We start from the raw sequence: 10,737 nt of genomic DNA, 5'->3' as shown, positions 1-10,737 counted from the left end.
TTCTGCACAACAGAAGCTTCCTGAGAAGGACCTTTTTTCTCCGCAATCCTCTGTCTATCATGACGTCCTTAATCCACCCTTTGAATGTTAATTTCTGGCAGAGTTTTAAGAAATCAATCATTGATATGTCGACAAAGAGAAGAAACGTATGGAAGGAGAGCATGATGAAAATAAACAAGAGCACAAAGGTGACAACTAGAAACATGACAGCATAGTCACCAAGTTCTTTGCAAACTCCCAGTGTGTATGTAGTTGATTTGTAATTTATCATACAGGACATAAATGGATTGTAAGTGAAATATGCAGCGAATACAAGGCCAAGTAAACAGTGCATTAAAAACAAATAGAAGTAAGCAAAGTTGTTCAAGCCAACGCAGTTATTTGTAAACGGGCAGTGATGAGACATCAACATAACGCAAGTGTTACAGGAACTGCAATGGTGCGTGCCCTTGTCTCTTACGCGACCACACTTGCTGCAGAATTTTAATGAGTCGAGGTAAATACCACTGTCTTCCTCCAGTTCTTGTCGAGTTTCTGGATATCCTGGAGACACAAGCATGGCTGCTAAGTAGTTGAACACCATATTTAGCCATAGGTAGCACGCAATGAAAGCATAGCAAATACTTCGCAAAGACGAATACGCGTTAGCAACCTCAACTGGCAAAATCACAACAAAGAAAAACCAAATAGCAGAAGCAAATATGAACAACACGGGTGTGATTTGAACTCCTTTGAGAACTCTATAAAGACAAGTTTTTCTTGAGCCGCGAGGAAACAGAGTTTGCAAGCTGCTGATGATAAAAACGCCTTGGATTAGTCCAACTGACAAAATTATCACCCATACGAACGCCATCTTGAATTAATAACGTAATAGCCTCACCCCAGTGGTCTGGAAGACATAAGTTCAGTGGAGCAGACTGATTGAGAGGGATCGGTCACAACACTCCGGTCCCTGAAAAGTGTGTCGCTCCAAACGGAGTAGAGCTCCAGCAGAGAAAAACAACAATTTTTCACTACCTAAAATAATTTATATCCTATAAAATCACGTATTTATTTCGTTATAATGGTTTATTTACAGGATCTCCATAAACACAAAATTGCTCTTCACCTGTAAAACATAAATTCAATAAAACTACAATAATATCGATGTCTTTAATTCCTACATTGCTGAGAGTGACTCAGTAAAACTACGCGACCTCTATAGTTACATTCGGTAGTTGAAGAATTATAAATCACTTCTTAGATCTTTTAATTTTTCATACACTTCGGCAAAACGTGTTATAGTCAGTGCTATTCCTCATGCTAGCTAGTAGTTTGTTTACTAAATACTGCACCTGCCGTATGCTGATATATAAAAGTTCCCGACACTCCAGGAAGAGGAAGACTCTCGAGGAAGAACGAGAGCGGGTGCAGAAGAAATTTAAAAATTGTATGCGTTAATTGACACTATGCAATGAAAGTGTTCTATTGAAAGTGGCTTCCTGGAGTATTTGCGAATACCCTCACTACATGGCACGAGTTACAAAAGGAAACCTAATCAATTTCTCTTAAAGTTTTCGCTTTACAGATTTACCAGTATGGGTACCGATATAATAAGGCTTATTTTTCGGGTAACAATTTTTGCATTATGACCGTTACCATAACAACATCACAGCTAATGACAGGCAAATTTTCTCCTATTTTTTGGCCTAAATTCCTTAATATTTATGACAAGTGGTAAAAAGTCAAGGTCGTTCAGACGGTTTTGCCAATATTCTGTAATTTGTCATTTTTCTGAATATATTCGATTAGCTCTGACAGATTTTAACAAATATGGGGTATTTGATGGGAACTGTACGTGGTTAGAACTGAGCCAATTTTAAAAATATTTTACCGAAGGGAACGCGAGAAAATTAGCAGTTAATTTTACAGATTTGGTCACGCAGACGTAACAAAAATCACAAAAACACTTTACGCGCCATACTAGTGCCCAGCTAGTGCGCGCAGCACGAAAACTCCAGGAAGCCTCCTTAATAGACCTAATCGGCTAACTCAATGTTGTACCCAATTCAAATCTCCCAGGATTAAGAATCTTTGTGTGTTGTATTTGCATAATAATGAAGCATTCATAGTTAAATGATATGAAAATACCTGGAACAAAACGTTTCATTCCCAAAGCGCTTGAATTGGGTACAACATTTGGTCTATCCATTCTTTGACCAGCAAATCTTCTCAGAACAAAGCCTGCGCATGTATTCTGAAGAGGTAAAAGTCGCTTTTTCTGGTATAACGGCAACGGATGAAATACTGAGCTAGCATACTAGTATTCTCCCATCGCACTAAGCTTTCTACAGGAATTTTCCTAACGTTTGAAGGGGGCGAGTCTTTATTGCCAATGTTCCATAACCGGAAGTAAGCAGTGAGTTTATATGCGAAGTCAATCGCTAGTAAACTATCTTCAAATCAGCGATGGACGATCCCTTTCTAGCGTATCCTGGGTGCCAGAGGAATGTTCTTCCAAAGGTCCAGCAGGCAAGGAAAGGAACTTTATTTAAGGGTCAAGTAGTTCTATGTTGGAGCACTAACTGGGGACAATGTAAACTGAAATTAACAATCAACGCAAACAGGAGCTCCTGACGCAAATCAAGTCAAATGTTGGTTTTTGAGGAGAGGGGAAAACCGAAGTACCCGGAGGAAAACATCTCGCTGTAGAGAAAAGAACCAATGAACTCAACCCACATATGACGCCGAGTCTGGAACCGAACCCGGGCCACAATTTGGGAGGCGAATGATCTCACCCCTGCACCATCCCTACGCCACCATTGCACCCCTAAAGAGACTACTACGCGAGTTGGAGGCAATGGCCCAGTCCTCGGTCTTTGCCTCCAATTCGCGTGCCTTTCTTGTACCATTGAAGAAAAATCCTCTGGCACCCAGGGTATTTCTAGCGAGGCAACAAGGAAGGAAAAAAATACCGCTACGGGCTTACTGGGCACACATAATTTCGAGTGCAATTTGGAACAAATGAGCCCCCCCCCCCCCCCCCAAAAAAAAAAAAAAAAAGAAAAAAGTTATGCGATTCGAGGGGTGCTTTCCATTATGCCAAACCGACCGGTCAGAGTAAGTGGGAATACCAAAGGAAAATGGAACGACATTTTCCGATAAACCGGAGCCAACCAATAGGAATGGCTCTTGCCACTTTTTATTCCTTTTCCGAATTCCCTAATTAGGGCAAAGAACCGGTTTGTCAAAAATGGAACGGTGAATTTCGGTCGGAATATTCCAACCGAAATGAGTGGACCACCTCCAGAGGTGATCCCGAATATTCCGGTCGGAAGAAACCGAAACGGACCTTTCCATTTGATTTTGGCATAATCGAAAGCACCCCAGAGCACCCCTCGGTCTCGGACGGTCTCGTAAAGAAAGAGACCTCGGCTGGCAGGGAATTCGAGGGTGAGAACAACCCTGGGAACGAGTTTGATATTGCACTTAGCTGTCGAAAATGGCGGTAGTTGTTGTCTGTTTTGTCGTTGCTATTACTGTCATTGTTGTCGGCGCTGCTGTCTTTCAGGTCCTTCCTCGGTTATTTCCAAAGGTCCGAACCTTATTACCGTCTCAAGCCGTAGTAAGCTACATCCAGCTTGTTCCTGTGAGCTTTATTTTCCCCATGCTGTTATGGCTGTTCTTCAGTGTTTATCTCCATGCACATGTGCCTGGCCAGCCATATTCATCGTTGCTAGGGTGGTTTCACATCTTCTTCACCCACTATATGATGATCAATGCTGTATTTAACTACTATATGACTGTCTTCATCTGTCCGGGATATCCACAACGTCAAGATGAGTACGCTCGCGACAGACTTTTTGTGAAAAGCTATCAAGTGTGTGTGAAGTGCAAGCGAGTTCGAAGCGCAGGGACCCACCACTGCAGCTGGTGCCATACGTGCGTAGAGATGATGTGCCATCACTGTCCTTTTACAAACAACTGCATAGGGCGCCGAAATTATGTATACTATTACACATTCCTTTGCTATGCTTTTTTCGGCCTGTTGTATGCCTGTTATCTCTCCTATTTTCCGTTTAAGAATTGCCTCTCTGGTGTGGCCGTGGCCAAGATCAAGGAATATATGTTTTTCATGCCCCAAGTTAGTGCTCTCCGAGAAGCTGGTCTCGCAGGTTTTAAAGTATTAGACGACATCCACATTGCCGAAGGCTGTGAGCAGCTGAAGGATTATGCAGTGCTCTTTGCTCCTTGTACAGGAATAACGTTATTCGTTGGGATTTTGTTTGGTTTCCAGACATTGCTTCTCCTTGCTGACATGTCCATCGTTGATTTTTATGATGCCCTCTCCAACATGTCATCTTTCCAGGACCTTCTACGAATCTTCCATGTCAGCATTTTTAAAAGGAAAAAGTTTCGATTCGTCAACTTAATTCAGAAAAAGAAAAGTCATTCTTGGATGTTTTTTGTGCCTTACCCCAGCAATGTGGAAAATGATCTGCCACCAAAAGACTTGTGAGGTGCAAGGCCTACCGCGGGTGGCAGCAATCATCTCACCTTTTCTCATCTTTTGTCGTGCCCATGTCACACTAATTAACTAATGTGAAAAATGTTTTTTTGGTTATTTAAGTGATTACAAACGTTGCGAATACATTAATAGTAAAATTATTATTATTGTTAGCTCACTTATAGGTTATTTTTTCTAAGTCATGTCTTAACTGATCTTGAACTGTGCTGAACAAGAGATTATCTTCAATGTTACACAAGCAAGCAAGTGTTGACCCTTGTCTGTAGGGAGCTTAATTAAGCAAGGACGAGGTTAGCTACAAGAAGGCCAGAAAACAATTATTGGCTCAGTTAACGAAACAATGGCTCTGCACACCCTGCATGTGCGGTTTTCATTTACTGTGGGCGCATTTAGGGTGCGTTCCTTTGGGATGATCCAAAAAAGGATCACTGATCCAAGATCACTTTGAACACGGTGTATCAAAGGAGCCGATGAATCCACGCTGGGAAAGGATTTTTCCATTGCTTTGATGCACCATGATTCGAGTGATCTTGGATCAGTGATCCTTTTTCAGATTATCCCAAAGGAATGCACTCTTATTTTCTTTTGTCCTTGTCGTTACAATTTAAATTAAAATTAACCTATATGGAGTTGTGAGGAGAAGTGAGAACATGATGATACATTTTTTCATTTCAATTTTATTCCTGGAATGTAGATACACCATGCTTAGCAACTTGGAATAATCGCGAAATGATTACAGCAATTCTATTTTTAAACCACATTCTCACAGCCATTGTTGCCTTGCTTACTTAAGCTCGGTATTTGGGTGGCTTGTTTGAGAAGTCTTGTGTTGCCAACTCGTCAAGTCATGCCATTTGTCGGCTTAACCCATTGATCCTTGTTGGAGGTGTTTTGGGTGACAGTGACTGTGTTTTAAAACATTACGAGACTGATCAGTGATGACATTAACTCATATGTTATCATTCTTTTTTGCTTCACAAGTAATGTGTAAATTAAGATCACTTAGTATTGCAGTGATTCAATTTACATTATAAAAGCACAAAAGACTAGTGAAATGTGAGCACTTTCCATATTTGCGACAAAGATGGCCAGTAGAATGGGTATATGTCCATTCAGCTTTGAAGACAGTAGAGTGAAGTGGGAAAGCCAACATAAGTTTCAACCAACTTCCTCCCCCCCCCCCCCCAAAAAAAAAAAAAATAACGTAATCCCCCAAAGTAAATGCAACTGCTGTAACTTAGAGAAAGATCAATTTCTGAGTTAAGTTGGGTAAGCAAAAAAATAGAAATAAAAATTTGAACTTGCTGGAAAATGTTGTCTGAGTTTTGAACTGGAGCTTGACTATACAAAGTGTAGTCTCACTCACATATTTTAATATGCAAGACTGTTCAAGAATTGTTTGAAAGAGCAAAGCCCTGTTGTGACTGTCAAAGCCACCATGAGACAAAAATTACCAAAGAATTCCATGCAGTAACAGCAGGGTTCTCCCTAGTTTTCAGTGCAACAGGTATGGCACCTTTTCAAACTGGTAAAGCAATTGGTTAATGTCGGACGTTCTGCAAAGGATAAGCTACTTCTGCGCGTTTGCAGGCGATAATAAGTGCTCTTACAAGCGGTAAATTTTACCGGTTACCGCCTGATAAGGAGAACCCTGTAACAGGAGAATTATCTAAATCCCAATGCATAATAAACTCCTTGAGAACTACACTAAAGTTGAAAATTGAAATTGTTAACCATACTCAAATTCACTGTCAAATCTGTAGGTCACATTTAGTTGATGAACAGTAATAAATTATTACTGTTGTAACAAAATTAAAAGCAAGGGCAACTAAATGAAATGTTAAAAAATGAATTAATTGAACCATAATATTTGAGACTTTCAATTGATAATATTAGTCACACCACAAAAGCTATTATTGAGGAGAAAATCTATTTAAAGAGAATCTGATGGTTAATTTTTCTTCTTAATTGAATTGAATTGAATTTCTAATGAACTGTTCATCAGCTGCTGCAGTCGTCAAGACCATATTTTTCACTGAGAATGTTGACAGTCTGTTCATATGCACTGAAAAGCAAAAAAATCAGATTTAAAGTTAAGAAAAATACTTTTATCAATCAACCTGACTACTGACTAATCTGCAGGCATCCTTTTAACTATGTTGTCACCCTTTAATTAATTAACTCTTTCCCTCGACTGTCTATGCGCCATGAAAATTTTGGTTTTATTAAAAGAGTAGATAACGGTCAAATTACCACCGTGAAAGATTGGAAAGCTGCTTTTCTAGTTTCTCTAGAAACCAGAAGTAATTATTTGCCTGTGCCAGACAATTTTATTCTTCACTTCGGGGTACTCAAGGGTGAAAGTAATTACGGTATTAACATTTAAAGGCAAAGCATACAAAAATCACAGCAAATTCACCTCATATCACATGCAGGTTGCAGGTCACTGTTTCACCATAGCTGAAACAACCCAAAGCTTTACTAGTTAATGCTAACATAAGTCCTAAAAATAATGTTTATAAGCCTAAGGTTAGCATTCTTGTGTAGGTTTGAGTTGTTTCAGTTATGACCTGCAACCCTAGCCTGCAACCTGCACTTTACTCTCTCCCGAATCAGTACTATAATAATATTATTTTAACAAATTATGTGACATCTCTGGCATCTATTTCAAACTCAGCCCTGTGGGCCCAGTATTAAACCTACATGTAGGCCATGTGTTTGTTCAAAGTGTGCAATTTTCTTTCAGTTTTTACAAAAATATAATTTTCAATAACATCCTCAAAGTGCCAGGAATATTTGGAAAAGACAGGGAATTTTCTCCTTTGTCCAGTCACCACAAACTGTCCCCAATGTTTTAATTAATACCAAAATTATAGCTATCACATACAACATGTATGGCATACATATTGTTTGCTATTTACTTTGTTCAAAAAACAAAGTATAGGATTCAACTCCGTTTTTGTACTTTGGATTTCTATTATTATTATTATTTTTATTTTTCGGGTCGCGCCCTGGCTACGCATGCGTAAGATTGCCTCTTCCTTCAAAGGGAATCGTGATGACCGCTAAACCATGGAAGACTACGTGACAGATTAACAGGGAAATGTGTATTAATGGGGACATAGTTTTTCAGTGAGTGATTAACCCATCGACTTCCAGGGGTTCCCCATTGATGGGTGTCAAAGGGTTAATGAATTGTGTGCATGACCGGAAACGAGTTTTTGTGTTTTCTTTGCATGCAATGCAATATTCTGTTATCGTATGACTCTGTAACAGATATCGTACTTTTATAATTCTCCCAGTATTGCTAAGAAAAAGTATTAAATAGTTTAAAATATCATCATAGAGACTTGCAAAGCATCTTTTTTCTGGTTTCGATTGGAATAATGTAAACAAATATCCATAAATCACTGGGTCATGGACTGCGGCCTGTGGACTTGGACTACAGAATTGTAACTGGATGTTTACAAAGATATATATTGTCAAAAAAAAGAAACCACTGAAATACTGTGAACTTAAAGGAAGTCAGGTAAAAATCCTTCAAACAAAGTGTAGGCTAAGATTTGTACCAAAACAAAAGAACATTAAGGGGCATGCTTTCACAAGCGAATTTTACGGTTGCTTAGCAAGTGACAACTGGAAATCGCATGAAAACAGTTGCTTTTCCAATTCGCTTAAAGTTAAGCGAGTTGGCAAACTTCAAGGGGATTCTCATTTAAATTTAAGCCACCAAACCAGGTAGCTTGAGTGAGATGGCAATTACTTTCGGCCAATGAGATGATGCTTGCAGTTATTCAAATTGAAAAATAATACAACAGGTGTGCTATTTTCATTATTGTATTGGCACATGGTCTCTCCTCATTTACATTGTAACCTTACCCGTGAAAACACGTATCATTAAGTCACTTAACGAAGTCTGCAAACAAACCACTTTCAGGAATGTTAAGCAAGACAAGTTACAGCTGTTATGAAAACAAATTAAGCCAATATAAAACAACAAAAGTGAAAAGTACTTTTCCTTTGGAAACTTACTGGTACATTTACAAATTACAACTAGCATGTTGCAACAGGGCAATTTATTTAATTTTTAAATTCGTTTTAAAATTGCCTAAGTTCCTTCAAATAACATTAAATTTGTGTATCAAACATTTTTCAGCTATCAATTGATGAACTCAAATTCAACAATACAGGAATTAAGAAATAATTAGCAATTATTGAATGAGGCTGAGTAGGATATGAAGAATTCTGCAGGTTGAGGAGGGTGTTATCCAGGGGTTTCAATAGAAGCCGGCTATCGGCAGTATACCGCCGCCTGCTTTGCCTCACACCGCCGGCTAGTTTGCCTTGATTTTCACTAAAAATGCTATCATAAACTTGTCAAACTTAACCACCTTCAATGGGCCATCATTAATGGCTATTTCAGAAGTTATTGAAACCCCTGGAGTTATCCACCAAGGCCGAAGGCAGAGATGCCAACCTATGGAGATCTAAAATCTGGAGATTTTTTCCAGCCGGTCTCCCCACCCCTCCCCCCTCGATCAACCTACCCACTCCCCCTCCCCTCCTCTCCCCCCCCCCCACCTTAAACGCACCCACCCATTCCCCAGCAGCTCCTTCAGAATACAAGAATATTCTGCCGCCATTGTGAATTTGCGGGAAAACAGGGTACTTATGTCAAGAATTTTTATTGGTTAATCGGAGATCCAATCAAACAATCGGTTATATGGCTATGATAGCTAAAGGTAGTCATTTTGTTTAGTTCTATTAACGTGTGTCTGAAACTCAGAGATGAAGAAGTGCATTAAGAAACAATGAAACGAGTTTGAAAAAATCGATTTTTTCAAACTTGGGGATGCAATTTGAGTCTAGAATGGAGAAACGACTGTAAAAGGTTCAGAGTCGTTTTTATCCGGGAGATATAATGACCCGTACGGGAGACCGGGAGATTCGTTCCGTATCCGGGAGAGTTGGCACATATGCGAAGGCCGAGGTGGATAACATCCTCCGAGATCTGCAGAATTCTTCATATTCTACGAAAGCCGAATTCAATAATTATTGCTTTATTATTGATTCAAACTACTTTCTTCGCTCAAACTTCTAGACCTACTCTCAGCCATTTTTCTGCTCAACAAAAATAACACAATCTCGTCCCCAGCTTTTTTTGGTCAACGGGTCAATTACTTGCAGCGGTCTGCACTTTTGACGTCATTGATTCAATATGACGAAGTTTCTTTCCAAATTTGGTGAACAGCAGCTGGTTATGGTGAATGATGCGTGTGGTTTTAACCCATCAGAAATGGGGAAATATTTTGAATGAATAATAATTACAGTTATGTATTGTTTTAAACTTTGGCTAAATTGCCAACATGTCGAATAATAAACAATTATTGGATGAGGTTTTTGTGATATCCGGAATAATCAAGGTTGAGGTAAGTGTTATCAGCTGAAGCCGAAGGCTGAGGCTGATAACACTAACTGAGACCTTGATTATTCTGGATATCACAAAAACCGAATCTAATATTAGTTTTATTATACATTGTTTTGAAGAAAATAATGACAAACGCATTATTGCAGCGATCACAGTTTATTTTCAAACACATTGCCCTCGGAAATCATGCATTGTGGGCGCAACCTACAGATTATTCACTAATCTGTAGGTACAGATTAGTGTAAGTGAATAATCTGTAGGTTGCGCTGTTTCCCAGAATTAACGGTAGGCTTTTAGCCATTGAGAAGACAGATGGTGACTACAATGTATAATAATAACATTAAACTGTATCTGGGGCTATACAAGCTACTCAAACAATTTACATGGATATCACCAAAATAATGTAATCCCAGATTCATCATTTTAGCAAGCCATTCACAACTTGTCAACTACAAAAACAAGTTCTGACAAGGGGATTAAGTTTGTAATGTCAATATTATTACAAAGTGACAAAATGAATTACTGTGTCACATAAAATTATATCCTGAAAATTATTTTGAGCAGAATTTGACACCTAAACAATACTTCCACAAAAACAAACAAACAATAATATTATTTTACTAATTCACAAAGGTTATTCACATGAGCTTTATTCAATTACCTTCCTTCCCTTATAATAGAAAAGCTGCCAGGAACTGACAAATTTACAACGGTTGACCCCTTGCGGCATTGCTCAGTCAGTCCTATCACACCACCGTCAAGAATCAGATCAAGCTCTGACCAGATATCTTTGAATTCCTAC

The 10,737-nt window shown here is 39.0% G+C and overlaps 3 protein-coding genes across 3 annotated transcripts in view; 1 reads left to right on the top strand and 2 right to left on the bottom strand.

Annotated features, from left to right (window-relative positions):
- Positions 1 to 7: 7 nt before the first annotated feature.
- On the bottom strand, positions 8 to 853 carry LOC138054266 (palmitoyltransferase ZDHHC20-like; the record flags this gene model as incomplete). The annotated part of the gene is made up of 1 exon (XM_068900745.1): positions 8 to 853. A coding segment is annotated over exon 1 (846 nt), but the record flags the coding sequence as incomplete, so codon positions are not given.
- Positions 854 to 3,456: 2,603 nt separating this feature from the next.
- On the top strand, positions 3,457 to 5,710 carry LOC138052787 (putative ZDHHC-type palmitoyltransferase 8). The gene has a single exon (XM_068899366.1). It carries the CDS (start codon positions 3,482 to 3,484, stop codon positions 4,496 to 4,498), a length of 1,017 nt encoding a protein of 338 aa, XP_068755467.1. The 5' UTR covers positions 3,457 to 3,481; the 3' UTR covers positions 4,499 to 5,710.
- LOC138052788 (threonylcarbamoyl-AMP synthase-like) overlaps positions 5,165 to 10,737 on the bottom strand; it is a 12,713-nt gene continuing 7,140 nt past the window's right edge. Inside the window, exons 4-5 of the mRNA XM_068899367.1 lie at positions 10,597 to 10,733; positions 5,165 to 6,572 (exon numbers count right to left, since the gene is read on the bottom strand). Of these exons, the coding sequence (XP_068755468.1) occupies positions 6,509 to 6,572; positions 10,597 to 10,733 (201 nt within the window). The 3' untranslated portion in view covers positions 5,165 to 6,508. The remainder of the gene's footprint in view (positions 6,573 to 10,596; positions 10,734 to 10,737) is intronic.

Source organism: Montipora capricornis, chromosome 6 (genome assembly GCF_036669925.1).
Source record: "Montipora capricornis isolate CH-2021 chromosome 6, ASM3666992v2, whole genome shotgun sequence".
Classification (NCBI taxonomy): domain Eukaryota; kingdom Metazoa; phylum Cnidaria; class Anthozoa; order Scleractinia; family Acroporidae; genus Montipora; species Montipora capricornis.
This window is presented reverse-complemented; position numbering and strand designations above follow the sequence as displayed.

Coding starts and splice junctions, on each gene's coding strand:
- LOC138052787 (XM_068899366.1), top strand. CDS start 3,482: ATGGCGGTAGTTGTTGTCTGTTTTGTCGTTGCTATTACTGTCATTGTT.